Source organism: Phyllostomus discolor, chromosome 4 (assembly GCF_004126475.2).
Source record: "Phyllostomus discolor isolate MPI-MPIP mPhyDis1 chromosome 4, mPhyDis1.pri.v3, whole genome shotgun sequence".
NCBI classification, from domain to species: domain Eukaryota; kingdom Metazoa; phylum Chordata; class Mammalia; order Chiroptera; family Phyllostomidae; genus Phyllostomus; species Phyllostomus discolor.
In genome coordinates, this window is record NC_040906.2 from 123,697,369 (window position 1) to 123,712,772 (window position 15,404).

The 15,404-nt window shown below is 41.5% G+C and overlaps 1 protein-coding gene and 1 long non-coding RNA gene across 3 annotated transcripts in view; both read right to left on the reverse strand.

Moving 5' to 3' along the window:
* Positions 1-7,946, reverse strand: part of PKHD1 (PKHD1 ciliary IPT domain containing fibrocystin/polyductin) — a 450,921-nt gene extending 442,975 nt beyond the window's left edge. For both annotated transcript variants that reach the window (XM_036024228.1, XM_028510816.2), the window contains exons 1-5: positions 7,781-7,946; positions 5,958-6,035; positions 5,175-5,319; positions 4,310-4,418; positions 189-246 (exon numbers count right to left, since the gene is read on the reverse strand). In XM_036024228.1, the coding sequence (XP_035880121.1) occupies positions 189-246; positions 4,310-4,418; positions 5,175-5,319; positions 5,958-6,035; positions 7,781-7,832 (442 nt within the window). In that variant the 5' untranslated portion in view covers positions 7,833-7,946. The remainder of the gene's footprint in view (positions 1-188; positions 247-4,309; positions 4,419-5,174; positions 5,320-5,957; positions 6,036-7,780) is intronic.
* Positions 7,947-9,220: 1,274 nt separating this feature from the next.
* LOC118500210 lies at positions 9,221-13,906 on the reverse strand. The gene is made up of 3 exons (XR_004902766.1): positions 13,752-13,906; positions 11,510-11,625; positions 9,221-9,884 (listed from the first exon to the last, which is right to left on the reverse strand). It is a non-coding gene; the product is annotated as an uncharacterized LOC118500210 (long non-coding RNA).
* Positions 13,907-15,404: the final 1,498 nt, after the last annotated feature.

The window sequence follows — 15,404 nt, forward strand, 5'->3', positions numbered from 1 at the left end:
AAGTGCCCAGAGCTGAAACAAAACCAGACTAAAAATAAACCAGAGATTGACACTTATTTTCAAAACAGCATTGGAGAAGAAGCTAAAATTTCTCATTTACGAAGACCACCCATCTGGGCAGAAGAGTTTGCAACGAGCTTGGGCAAAGGAATTCATAGTTATTCCTGTCTCTGTAGGAGATTTCTTACCTGGAACTCCACTTGGTGGGTTAACTTGATAAACAATGGGTGTCTGTGCCCTGGAAAACTGTTTTGAAAATGTTACAAGTGAGCATTTCATTAGAATACCACAATCACAAACACGCAAAGGACAAGGCATTCCTCATGGAGCATTCAGCGAAGGTCATAACTGATATGTTTCCTCAAACCACCTTACATGTCTTTTTTTCTTCAAAATATTTCCATGAAGCAGAGATAGCAGATATTATTATAGCTCTTCCATAAATGAGGTAAAGGAATTTCAGAAAGGTCATAGAAGACCTTCTCATACCATGTTGCCCAAGCCTTAGCAAACCTGTTTCTACCTGCCAGACCCAGAAACACATTTCACCAAAAGGAGAGGTAGACAGGACACAACTTTAAATGCCAACCTTTCAATTCCGTTATTATAACTTGACATCTTGGGATCTTGAAAGTTGTTTTTTTCTCCATAATAATTTGCTTATTTAAATTCAAAGGATTGCAATTTAAGCCATTATTAGCCAGCATGATGGCAGGGAATAGCAAACTACAAAAAATTGGAAGTTGGACAGCCACACAAATGAGGTGTTTATGGAGAAAATGGAAGGCGCCTGGGCCAGTGTGAAGAGACAAAGAGGCAGAAGAGTGGATTGGCCATCCTCCCCCAAACTCCTCCAGCTGCCTAAAGCACCATCACCCTTCTCTACAGCCTGCAGTGCATTCCATTTGCAACACAAAGACAAGCAAATTGTTTTGCCTGGTCTGCTTCCAGCACCCCAGGAGTCCACCTTCCCAGGGAGAATTTTATCAAAGAGTAACTCCCTCGTTAATCAACAGCCCTAATCAGACATCAAGAACCAACAGACGTTTCCACAAAGCTGATGACGGCTCAGCAAGTGCAGTTTTAAGTATTGATCCACACAGCTGTGCCATCTGCCATCAAAATGAATTTTTTCCCTTTGTAAAGGAAAGGGTTAGTAAATAGTTCACAGAAAATATGTAGAGTCAGGGGTCAAAATAAGAATGTTGTGATCACTGGCTCCAACCTCACCAAAAGATAAAGATTAATGAAAGTCCACATACACCTGCCAAACACACAATCCCTGCCGTGGGCTCACAGCCCCTTTCTGCACCCAGGCCTTAATCCCCCACCGGTGCACCCTACATAGCATGGTCATTTCCACTGGAACTTTATTATCAGACCCTCATGTCCGTTTAAGAAATGCCCAAACCTGTAAGAATTTTTATGAGTTTATTTGAGCCAAACTGATGGCAATTGCCAGGAAGCAAAACTTCAAGGGATTGAGAAAGTTCTCCAGAGAATGGCAGTTCTGCACCCTGCTTTATGCATTACAACCAAAAGAAGGGACGTAAGTGGGTTACATGAAGCCCACTGGTGATAGATTAGGGAGGTGGGGAGAGCAAAGCAGGGAAACTTCTGAGAAAATAGAATAAGAGACACATACTTTTTTCACATAGGTAGGTACAGGATAGTTAACAATCAACAATTAATTCAACAAAAATGAGGGGATTTGTGATCTCCACCCTGGTGCTCTGGTGCAATATCTGTACAATAGCTCTCTCTCTCCACCTCTCTCCCAGGAGACCCACACTCGCCCCCTGTGCTCACGCATCCTCTCTATGGTCACGTGGCCCTAGCAGCCATGTGGCCCATGGCCGTGCAACTCCACATGCAGGCTCCAGGAGGGAGCCCGAAATGGACTACAACTGGAAACACACACTCAGCTACCCAGATGCGGGACTGGACTGTAATTTGATACAGAGCATAAACCCTGGGCAGTGGCCTTCATCCTGGCCCTATGGAAGACAAGATCAGACCTTTCCCATGGTGAGACAAACCAGGAGGGGAGCCCCCTTAACTGCACATGGTCAATAAACTATTCCTGTGCGCATCTCATGAAATTCTTTTCCTTTAGATACCACAAGAGCCCCTCCTGCGCTGGTAACAGTTGGCATGTCACTGGTAATAGAATGACTTTCATCTGGAAGAATTCAGCCTAGGACAAGACTACCTGCCATATACTGCTCTTAGTTAACAGGTTTTAAGACCATCCTTTGTGGTTACTATAGGTCTCCAAGTTAGCAAGGCCACCACACAGGCCTCCCCTGAGCTTGTCAGGTTTAGTGTGCGGCCTCTTTTTCTCCACGTTCATGAAGTGGATTAATGGTTATTTCTCCTTCACACAGATGTTAGAAACTGAGGCAGATAGAACAACAACTCAGTCCAAATCAGCTAAGGAAACATACCTCTTGATTCCCAGCTTGAGATATAAAATCTATCACTCGGTCTGTAAGCCTTCCATCGGAAGTGTGTGGGGGTGAATAGAGGGATTCCTCTATCACTCCCTCCCAATTCCTCCAACCATGGTGGGGCAGGCTCGGAGCTCAACCTCAAAATAAGCTTCATTCGTGATTCTCTCTCAGCTGACACAACATAAGATGTTACATTTCTAAGAGAAACAAGCTCCTGGTCACCCACCAAGCTAGAGACATGACAAAGTAAAAAATTAATGAGCTTCCAAATCAAGCTTCCCACATGCTGATCCTGGAGAGGAAGTCAGACCAGCAGTAGCAAGATCGAAGGGAGTGGGGGAAAGAAAAGCAGGGGATTAGAATGACAAAGCCACAGCCACCAGCTGTTGGATAAACCTTCTGTGAGTTGTTGAACTTGTCAGTGCCTGCAGCAGGCACTTTGGAGTGGACTGGCAAGATGGCATTAATTTTTAATACTCATGGTTCTCCCAGCCCCAGTCCCAAAACAAAGAGACATGCCGTGTTTTTATTTAGCTTGGAATGCCTCTCATTAACTGCATCCCCCGGTGATTTTTCATCAACGTGCCAAGCTGGTTGAACCACTGAAGGACTTGTTTGCTTTAATGTGCAATTTCAGAAACTGTTTCTCTTCTTTCCCCTACTTCTCCTTTCCAATCTTTCATTAGTAGGAAAACTGCTATCTGGGGTGAAAGGACATTAAAACCCAAAGCAGCGTAGATGGTGATTTAAGGCATAAGCTCAGCCATCTCTTCTGTTACATTCACTGGAGACTGCGCAGAGGTGGTGGTGCGGGTCTTAATAATAAAGAATGATTTTTTTCTTCCTGTGCTTATGTGCAGAAGCAAAATTCTGGAAAGAAAGATTTCTTGGAGTAAGAAACAAGTTGGTAAATGTGAATTGACAGCAAATTCCTAAATTGTGAATCATATTAGAGATGAATTTAGAAGTTGAAGTCTCATTCTAAAGAAGGAATAACATGACTATATTGTACTTTTATAAACAGAGGCACCCTATGAGAACTACCACCATGTCAAAGGAACACTACCAAACCTCTGCCTTTTTTTATAAGAAGTCTAGGACCTACATTTTCAGGGATTATTTTGGTGTAAAATTAATCTGAAATGTACAGTAGAGTGAACGAAACAGAAAAATGAACCCCCAGTATGCATATGGAGTCTCTAAAATAAGTCGGGCATTAGCTCATAATCTCTCTTTCTCCCTCTCCATCTCTCTCTCATTTCCTTTTAACTCTGAGCTTGAAGGAGAATTCCACCAGCAAAATGCCTTTAAGTCTAGGATTAGAAAGAGTAGTAGAAATCAACTGTGAAGTACAGAGGAAGGAAGAGGTTGGGTCCCCAAGTCCCTTCGCCATGCTGAGACTCAGGATGATCGCAGCTGGAACACAAAATACTAATGCGTACACCTGCTGATCTCTGTGGCTCCTCTGTGGGCTTTAGCTTAGGTGAGGATCAGAGTCAGATGCAGGTTCAAATCCTGATTCTGCCATTTAATACCTGGGCAAATTTTTTATGTCAAGGACAAATTATTTAATCACCCTCATCCTTAGGTTGCTCATCTATAAAAACAGGATAATATATAGTTACCCCATGAAATCATTGTGATTATTAAATTAATGTGCATAAAGCACAGAGCTTGACACACAAGCACTTAATACTTATCTTTCCTTACTCCAATCTCAGAAACCTCATAACTACCACCCACTTTCCCTCTTATACTGGCGAAGCAGATGCCCTGCCTCATTTGTAACTCACATGTTGACAGTACAAGCATACCCTCAAACCAAGCAAACACATTGTTCCATCCTTAGAACCCACCTTGAAAGTACAGCTATCTGACAGTCCTGGACTTGGGCTGCCTACCACCTGCCCCCCAGAGTGCACTTCCAGGTGGTACATGCCCTCGTGTGCTTCAGACAGCAGAGACCTGAGGGCAGAAAGTGGAAATCCTTGTTAACCAAAAACTGAATCGCCAAAGCTAGCAGCCCCACTCGGCCACGTCAGATTTCCTCCCTGCTCCTTGTGAAGCAGAACTAAACTGGAGGATCCCTAGGTTTCATTTTTGACCTCCTATATCCATTCCTCTATTAGACTCTAAAGATTGGGTCCTTCCACAAAATATATATAAATATATGTATATATAATGTTTTTTAAAAATTGAAAGTCACTAGTGTAAACTTCATAGGTTAAAATAAACTTGAGTAGAACAATAGATTACCAGGAATGCTATACAAATTATATTAAACTCAGCAAACACACTAAGGACTAAAGCAAATTTCCTTGCTAGCTGGTTTTGGGTTTATGTACAGTCATTACAATCATGCCTATTCCAAATGATGGGTTCTTTAGAGGGCAAAATGGCACCAGTTACTGAAATCTTAATAGCTATAGAGCTCCATGCAAAAAAAAAAAAAAGAAAGAAAAAGAAAAGCTGCAAACACAATTTAGCCCCTCCTTATAAATATCTTGAAATCCTCAAAATTTGTCACTATATTCTCATCCTCCCTTAAGCCCAAGGGCCCTGATAAGGACTTTTTAAGAAATATATTCACATGGAACATTTTAAAAAACTATAGCAGATAATTGCAGTCACAGCAGGCATGTCTCTAATTTGCCACCAAAAACCACTGAGATAAGCCAAGCACTTGGCCTGTCTGATCTTCCCATCCTGGGACAGGTATACCTGGTCCTGCACATGACCACCGGCAAGTCCAAGAAGAGCGGGGAGACGTCACAGGGGATGCTCGGCAGGGCAGGCACAGCCACACTCAGCAGGTGTATTTCCAGCTGAGAGCCATTGGCAGGATAAAGGAGACTGGACTCCAAATCTAAACATGAAGAAAAGGAGAATCTCAGCCAAGCAGAGTTGTGATCCACACAGGAGAATATAAAAACATCGCCACAGGGGGGCAATGTGAGACATTGAGTTTGCCTAAGGATTAAATTAACACTCCTCATTTCCGAAGACATTTATGACTGTGATATAAATGAGTGTTCTCATTTATAAGTTTATTTAAAAAGTTTTATCTCCTCAGGCTCATCCATTTAAAGCCAGGAAATAATACTTCAGCCCTTAAAATTACCTTTTACTGTGGTAGAAATGGATCCACTAAGCCATGGTTTAGAAGCCCCCATGTATCAAATTATCTAAAAGGAGGATAACCGAGGTTCTAGGGGGACACATTGCCAAGTACTATGCTAAGTGCTTCCATATCTCACTTAGCTTTCATAGAGTCCCATCCCACAGCTTGGGATGAGAAAGTGGACACAGCAGATAATGTGCTCTGCTTCTGTGACATTAGCAAGTGAGCATCTGGAAATACAGAAGATGGTCAGTTGGCCCATCTCCCTTCAGGCCCTCTTTTACACCTGTCCTTAGACAAGGAAGAAAACCACAAACTCATGTTCCTTAGGATTTCTTAGGTTAATAATTAAGAAAGTTGCATCTGGTAAGACACAGACATACCATTAAAAATCATTGTGATCCATGTTCCCCCTGCAAGGCTACCTTCTTCAGGTTCAGTGTGGAAACTCAGGCAAGGCACTGCAAATAAATAAGAAGGACACTGGTTTTAAAGGTCAGATTTGAGCCACCAGCTTCTCTGGTGTTATGAAGCAAAATTTTGCATTCATCAGAATCTCCAGAAGGGCTTGACAAAGCACAGATTCCTGGGCCCCACCCCCAGAGTTTCTGGTTCACCATGTGTGGGTTAGGGCCCAAGATTTACGTATCTAACCAGGTTCTGCTGGTGCTGCTGGTGCTCCTGGTCTAGGGACCAGACCCTCAAAACTCCTATTAGAAGGAAAGTTCTGACTGATTTTCTCATCTCAGACAACTGAAACCCAGTGTTCACCAGAACAATCCTGAATTTCTACTTTTTCTGTAAAGAGCCTCAAGAACACTTTGAATACCTAATTCAACTCAGAATATCTCTTCTCTCCCACTCTTTTTTTTTAAGATTTTATTTATTTATTTTTAGAGAGGGAAGGGAAGGAGAGAGAGAGAGAGAGAGAGACATCAATGTGTGGTTGCTGGGGGTCATGGCCTACAACCCAGGGATGTACCCTGACTGGGAATCGAACCTGTGACACTTTGGTACGCAGCCTGCGCTCAATCCACTGAGCTATGCCAGCCAGGTCTCCCACTCTTTAATAAGGTAGTCATATTCAATTGTAACATCAACACTTATTTCTTGTATTTCCATTCCCTCCAGAGAAGAAGAGAAAATTCTAGAAGCTGTCCCTATTTTAACCTTCCAGCTCAGTACACTATTCTCTGGTTTCCCCCTAGTTTTGAATACATTATCAGAATGACTCCAAATAAATAAAAAAAAAAATTCTAGATTTTTGCTTTGACTGTACAGAGGGGGTCTGAAGCATGGATCCATGCTGGAACTTCCTTAAAATGAAAAATAAAACACTATATACTGCACATGCGAGGTTAGGTTGTGTTCTCCTATAGAGACCATTGGCTGCATATGACCTTAATTAGTCGTTCATCTTTGAAGATGCTCCCAAACGTGCGTTGGTCAAAGTAAAGCCAATTCCAGAAAGCCAATACACATCAGTCAGCTACTCAGTGAGATCACAGATAAGAAAAGTGTTATTTACAGGACAACTTTAAGTTTCTATGTCAGAAAAGTTCAGTGATAACCCAGGCCACCTAAGTCTGGCTAGCCTGGGGCTTCCATGTGCAGCTCTCCCGGTGGTGCACCACACAACCAAGGGTAGAGGGAAATCATTTCCATCAAAACAACCATTCATGGCAGCCCAGCAAGACCAGTCCTTGTTTACACCTCAGAGGTGCATTAGATACTTCTACCTAAAGAAAACCAAAAGCAAAAGCCATAAAATGATTATACGAGGATAACTAGATTCACAGAGAAAATTGGAGACATAATTTTTTAAGAAAGAGATTTTAATATGAGTGACCATTAATTTCTATGAAAAGTTATTCCCATGGGGAAGATAAAACAATAAAACCTAAAAAAAGTTACATCATATGACCCAAAAAGGAATTATAAAAGAAAAGTTATGTTATTGTTATTGTTAAGCTCTAGACTATAAAAGCAACCTCCACTGGTCATTAAAAATCAAAGTATATATTCATAACTATTTAATATATAACCTCAACTTCTAAGCAGAAAAAAGAATTATTAAGCAGATAAAATCTAAACCCAGAGCAAATTATTTAACACTTTCCCCCCAAATAATAAGTATCAAATAACCAGTTCTGAATGTAATCTGTTGTGTTCTATCTATAATTCCTTCAAAATATATCCTACTTACCTGCCAAAAGTAATATTTCAATACTCTTCAGAGACATCAGCCAAGCAATCATCTTGTTCACTTAAGTCAATCCTCTCAAAATTGCTCAAACATGAAAAATATTTTCAATTTTGATTGGAGCACCATAACTTTTGTGCCTTATAAAAAATAAAATAAGAATTATTATAACTTTTAGCTTAAATACTATTACTTTACTATGTTAAAACTTGGAAAACTAGCCCTGGATGGCGTAGCTCAGTCAATTGAGTGCGGGCTGTGAACCAAAGTGTCGCAGGTTCGATTCCCAGTCAGGTCACATGCCTGGGTTGCAGGCCATGGCCCCCAGCAACCGCACATTGATGTTTCTCTCTCTCTCTCTTTCTCCCTCCCTTCCCTCTCTAAAAATAAATAAATGAGATCTTTTAAAAAAATCTTAGGAAACTAAAGAAGTAATACTAATATGGCCCTAGAGTATTCAAAGGGACCCAACATCTTCCCAAGTTCTGACAAAAAGGATAACCTATGAATTTTATATAAAATCATCACCATTTCACCCCATACCCTTATCCCACCAAATTATTTTATGCATATGTAAATTGGGTAAAAAAATAACCTCTCTCATTAACTCAGTATTGAACAAAAGCTTAATTTTTTAACAAATAAATTCTAGATATTTATTAAATCTAGATATAAAATAAATAAATACTAGTAAATGGTGGTTTGAGGGAAGGGTTTGTTTGTTTGTTTTTTGGAAGAGTCTCAGTCCTGGTGGTGGAGGGGGGACACAAAAAAGTGAAGGGTTTAACCAAGTAAATGTTAAGTAGGGTAATGGGTTGAAAATGGTACTAATGGGAACTTCAGGAGAATTGTGTTATCCTCACAGTAGAGAAGTAAGTGAGGAAAGAAACAGAGGAAGCAAAAGCTGGACCCTTCGAACTACATTCCATGACCCCAGGGTGTCTGTACCCCATTCCACAATGTCACTATGCCAGGCCTGCTCCCCTTAAACACTGTCTTCCTTGTGCTGTTCTTCTGCTTAAATCTTTTAATTCAATGCAAAACCACCATCATTTATATAATAATAATAATAATAATAATACTTTGTAGAATTTGTTTCAAGATCAACTGAAGACTATGTGTGTGTGCATATAATCACTTCATATATACATTTGTGTGTGTGTGTGTATATATAAAAAGAAATTATCACAGGGCCATAGATATACATATCACGTTATACATATATGTATAAAATTAATACTGGGCCTGGCACAAAGGAGCCACATAACAAAAGTTAGCTTTTCCTTCATGGGCTTTGTATTTGCACTGGAAGCCCTCTCTCTGACTTTTCGGTCTTGCCACAATCCAGCCTCACTAGCTGTCCAACTTCCCCTCACATCGCTCCCCAATGTGAACCCTGTACTGCAGCCAAGCTGTTCTCCCCACCATCTCTCAAAGAAGCCTCCCACACATCAGCCTCTACCTTGGCTCCTGCTATTTGCTTCCTACATTCCCCAGTCCTCCTTCATGGCCTAGCTAAGGAGCCTCTTCATTCATGGAATCTATTCCCGGTGTTGGTTCATAAACTGGCACCCAAATGCAGAGGGCAAGGAGAGATTGAAGAAACAGGCAGACCAGTCCTGATTGGTAGGTAGCTGGTTTAATAAGCAAGGGAACTTATATACGAGACTTGTCTTGGTGTCAGCAAGACAAGTAGATCTCTGCACTCATGCACCCACCAGCATCTTAAAAGTTTACATAGAAACCTTAACTGGATTCAGTCACATATAACGTCCAGACGGTTTCAACATCTCACTCCCTGAAAGCTGCGTCCTTGAAAAACAGCTCTCACTGTGGCAACAGAGGATGGAACTCACAGTACAAAGACAGGAGAGGGGGTGAGGGGCCTCCAATTGCTCATTTCCAGCTCCTGGGTCAGTCATCAGCATACCCTCTTAATGATATCCTCCAACAGTCCACCCCTCATGACTGCCTCTTATAATCTTACACATACTGTTCTTCTGCAACTGAGTGGTCAGCAAGAGAGTTCACTAGCCTAGAGGTAGTTTGTTTGGAGGCTATCTGGCTCCATTGGAGACAAATACCACAGCAACAACATAGGCACTCGCTAGAGAAAACATAGATTAAGATAATGACTTCCAAAATACAGTTGAGCCCTGAACAACGAGGTAGTTAGGAGTACTGAACCCCTGAGCAATTGAAAATCCACATATAGCTTTTGACTCCCCCAAAATTTAACTACAGTTGCTCTTCACATCTACAGGCTCAACCAATCTCAGACTGAAAACAACTTTGATCTGCATTTAGAATCTCCAGTTGGGAATATGAGATTATTGTCTACCCCAGGTCGGTTAAATCCATGGATGCCAAACCCACAGAGGCAAAACTCACAGATAAAAAGGACCAACTGTGTTTATTGAAAAAAAAAATCTTTATGTAGTGGACCCATGAAGTTCAAACCCACATTGTTCAAGGCTCACCTGTAAGTAATTTTTCCCATCAAGAGTCCCATGATTAGAACTTGATTTATTAAGTCCCCTAGGCTGGGGGTCAGATCACTCTGGTCATTCATTGACTCACTTGTGTCTTCATTAATTAAATAAAGATTAATCATTATTAATCTTTAGCAGACTCATCAGATATGAATGAAAATATAACATTTTGTTTGGAATGTGGCACAAGTACCTCCTTGCAGGTCCCACTGATTTCTGAGGCCATCCTATTTTGCAGGATAGCTTTTCTCACTAGAGACACTTCGGTGTTCAGTAAGGACAGGCTTTGTCAGCTATCGTTTAAGGGTTACTGGGCGAACCGAGTAAGGGCTTCTGTGTCCTGTAATGTCCTCCAGGTCAATGGAGGGAACAAAGACAGTGGCCAAGTGCTCTTACCAGTTGAAAACAGAACGTGCCCACCTGGCCTTGAGAAGCAGGAGGTTGGTAGCTATAAGAACTTGACCATATTGTGCATACTATACATGTTGACTGGGAGAGGCTTTCATCTCTTTTATATTTTTAAGAACTGGATAGGCTTGTATTTTATCAATCATAGCTTGTGGGACAATGTGTACCTTGCCCAACCAAAACTTAAAGGCAGTGCTTGGGCACTGTCTTTTCTGTGAGTTCTCTGCCATCCTCTCCCTTGCAGATGTTCCTGCAAGGTCTGCAGAGTGTCCTGCAGCAGAGGCAAGTCCTCATGTGCCACCTTTATCTCATCTACACAAGGGGCCTATTTTACTGCTGAGGGGAAGGAGAACAGAGACAGATGTCAGGTTACCACCCCATGATGCACTTTGGGGCTACACAGGTAGCCTTGAAGAAACACTTGAGTGTCCACTGTTGTCCCTCCCACATGAGGTCAAATTGATCTTGTGACTCAGCATCTAGAGATATACTGAAAAAAAAAAGTCATTTGCTGAGACCAGTAGAGCATGGTACAATTCTAAGATCACAGCCAAGGTAACTGAGATGGCGGCAATGCTGGGCACAGCTTCACGGATGGAGGGCCCCACCTTGTTTAACTCTCTCTCTCTCAGTAATCCATGATCATCCTCCATGAGACATCTGCCTTTTTTAGTGGCCTTTGTTATTTCCATACCAAGCTATGGAAAGCACCATGGGCATACAATACCCATTCAGAGCACTTCCTGGATAGTTGTTTCTATTTCCTTATGCCCCCTCCAGGCAGTTTATACTGTCTGACAGTTACCATTCTTTGAGGGAGGGATAGACTTACCCGCTCCCAGTGGCATTTCTCCTCAGCACCAGTTTGATAACTCTAACCTGGGGCAGAATTCACGATACAGGTCTGCAGAGTTTGATCACATGGGATATCAATGCCCAATATGTTCTCTGTATTGAAGAGATAAAAATGTTGCATTTTTGTGGAAGAGAAAGCCCAGTTTGCACTGTCAAAGAGACCTTCCTGGCCATAATCATCATCCTCAGTAACCATCGATGGTGCTGAGGCAACCAGAAAATTCTGAGAATTCCCATGTATCAGGGTACATTCAGTGCCACTATCAATAAGAACCATAACCTTTTTATTTCTGAGGAGCCAGTGAAAAGTGAGCCCAGCATGAGGCCTCTGACCAACTCTCACAGTCCTCACCTGGAGGCAACCTTGGTCTGACCCCTATACCTGGGGCACGGGAGGAACCCACCCCAGTGGGACTGAATCCCTGTTCAGATATTAATTCAAGGCAGCATGAGTCCTCTTAGCTTTGCATAACAACATGCTAACGTCTCTAACTTGTTATGCTGTCCTCACACCTTGTCTGCTAGCCCCAAAGTGTACAACTGCAAGTCCTCAGCTATTCTTCTAACCTTCTAACTTGAGTTCTGGCCTCTAATTGGACATCAGTGACTTGCTGGAATGCCCACAGTACATTCCAATGACAGGGAGGGGTGAAAATCCTCCTATGGCTTGGCCTAGCTCAGGGGTGAACAGGCAGTCATATCCTCCTGCAACACCAGCCATGCCAGCTCTCATCGCCCTCCCCTCCACGATCCTCCAGCTTGTGTCCTGTGCAGCCTGGACCACATGGTGCAGCATCACATATGCTATTCTTCTAGACTGCCCCTTCCTCAGAGAGGACCTCTACTTCCATACCCCTCTTAGTGCAAAGGGCTCACACAGCACTCAGTAATTCTAACTGGTGAATACATACTTAAATAATCTAAGTCTGGCTTCACCAAATCTGAAAGAAATAATTTACACACATATGGGACTGGCAGAATTCACGGAAGCCTGGCTGAAAAGCCACATGCCTTAGACAACACCCTCATGGCTGCTCTGGCAAGCTGCTGAGCTACTCCCTGTCACCCCCAAGTCAGAGGGCAAATTTAATACTATAAAAAGTACTGGCTCTGAAATTTTCTGAAACTAAAAAAATTTACAAAATTAAATACATGCACATATTACTAAAAATACATTTAACTTTAATTTTTAAGAAAACACTGAGACTAGCAATAACAGTTACACCTTTTAGAAAATATAAAAAACCACAATAAATGCCAAGAAAAATATTATTTTTAAAAAACTTAGAATTAGTGTATAAGTATATCTTGATTAAGATAGTCCAATACTATATAAAATCATCTATATTTAATTCAAATCCACAAACCTTTATTATATGCCTAATATACACTGGGCACTGTGCTGGGAGCTGGGAAAACTGAGACAAATAATCTGTGTGCCTGCCCTCAAGTCTCTAGCTAATGGGGTAGAAGTGGAGGCTATTTGCATTTATGAAAGGAGTTCTAAAATTTTCAAGCAGATTTGGCAGATGGTTCTTTAAGTTGCAAGAGTCCCTAAATTTGTACATCTATCTGGAATACAATTCATTTTTAAAACATTTAATTTTCAGAAATACACCTAATGCATAGAGAAAGGTACCCAGGAGTGTTTGTAACTCGGTCCACAAGCATGAGATCTAACTTACTTGTTACACCCAACAGAATATCGCCAGCATGGGAGAAATAGCCATATATTTTCAATGTGGATATATGATTTTAACATTTCATTTCAGCAATTATTCCCAAGCTTAGAACAATGGAGGTAGATATTCATTCACTGGTTCTCTTAAAGCCTTATATTCATACCTCTTTTCCCCTAGAATAGAGCAATCAAATCAATAATGAATGTAATTTTTCTTAATATGGTTAATCCACAAATTCTTCTTAAGGATAAACTCAGCCTCCACTTAATTATTTTAACCAGGAAATTTCCAATCAAAGGAGAGCTGTGAGCATTTGGCCAAGTATTCTCTCACTTTCATTCTCTCTTCCCTCTGCTCTCATTCTCCTCATCATCTTTTCCTGCCCCCCCCCCCATTTAGTTTTTCTTTTGAGACTTGGAGAAACAGAGCTGCAAGGTTGCCACTACTGATGCCCATTTCATTTTGTTCACCACAACATTGGCAAGAGGTGCAATACCAAGAAAACAGACAGCAGAGACATTTTTGATCAAACAGTACCTTTTTCTGTTTCTTCCTCGTTGTGACTCAAGGGAGAAATTATCTTTCCTTTCTAAATGATCTTGTTCATCTCTGTCAAGAATCAGTGGCCATGTTATCTGGTTAGAGCCCAGCCCGCAGCTAGTGCTCAGGTAACTCACTCAGGTTGGACTGTAACTCACCTAACTTGTTTGTCCTGGCCAAATGGGTGCCAAGTAAAAGTTCAGAGTGGACCCTACGGCAAGTTTAATGATTAATACAAGCTATTTAGGAATTTTCCTCAGGGTCTTTTAAGAGTGTCTTACATTTTTCTCCACTTACTGCATGTGCCCCAGACAAGAATTTTAAGTAAAAGTCCAGCCAGTAAGACAAACAGGCATTCAATGATTGAAAGAATTTGCCTGTAAATCAGTGACCAAACACAGGACCCAGGAAAAAGCATCAGTAGAGGGCTGACCCCCACTTATGAGAAGACTCTGGCTTTTCATCCTGTTATGGGCTGACATTCTCACCATAAGCATGTGAGTCTAAAGAAGCCGTAAAAGGAAGCAACTTGTTCAAAGTCTTGCTAAGAAAGGATCGACTAGTCCTCTTTGTTGCTTTACTTTCCTCTCTCACTCCTGTTCTTGCTTTCTTGACCAAGAGAAAGCCCTTAACTTGTACCCATCATTTTCTACTAGAACCCAGACCATAGGTCTTAGTTATTGGTTTGACTGTCTCTTGATAACGAAACTGAAAAGGGGCCTGAGAAGTCAACACCACCTTCTTACTATACCATGGCTGACTTTCTGTCTCTATTCCACCACCCATTTCAATTTATGTACATCACCATCTAGCTACTTGGTCACTTCAGTCCATGCCCAGAGGTTCCTGACCAGAAGAAATTCTCATCTCCTTTCCTTTGGGAGAGGAGTCTTCCCAATAGAATTTGATAATCCTGAGTTTCCACCAGAAAGAACAATCAGTAGATGTGGGAAGCACCTCCAACAAGATTGTATTTAAACTATAAAAATACAACACAACTCTGATGAGAGTAGTGGAACTACCCTGTAGAAAGCATGGAAGTTTACACTGAATCTGCAGTATATCACAGCTTGGCGACCAGTGGCAAGCAGAATGATTTTCCTAGCTGCAGCCAGCAGTGTAGAGAGGTTGCATTGCTAGGTTAAGCAGGCAGGATGCCAGTCACCCTTCCACCCGGCCTACCTACTGAGACAATTTCCACTCTAGAACCCTCCAATGCAGGTCAATAAGCATCAGTGGAGCCACATTTCTGTGCCTCGCATGTGGGTATGGAGAGGAAGGGACAGACCAGGTGTGAGATTTCAGAATTATTGGCATTTTTTTTATTTCTGCAACAAAAATTATATTCATGAATCACTTAGGTGATTCAAAATTATTTTTTTGGAGACTATAACACAGTTTCTGTCCTCAAAGTGCTTGCTGTCTGGCAAGGGAAACAGGCTCATGATCAGATTAGTTACCTATATTGTAGTTGAGTCCACTGATGAAGACTTAACTCGTGTTTTATTTCTTGCTACTTTAGAAAGAGGATTCCAAAAATTTACCTCATCTATCCTTGAGTGAATAGCCTATGGTGGATATCTATAATTATTTTTGTAGCCTAGTTGTCAATACTTCATCCTAAAAATGCCCCAGTTTTCTTATGGATAG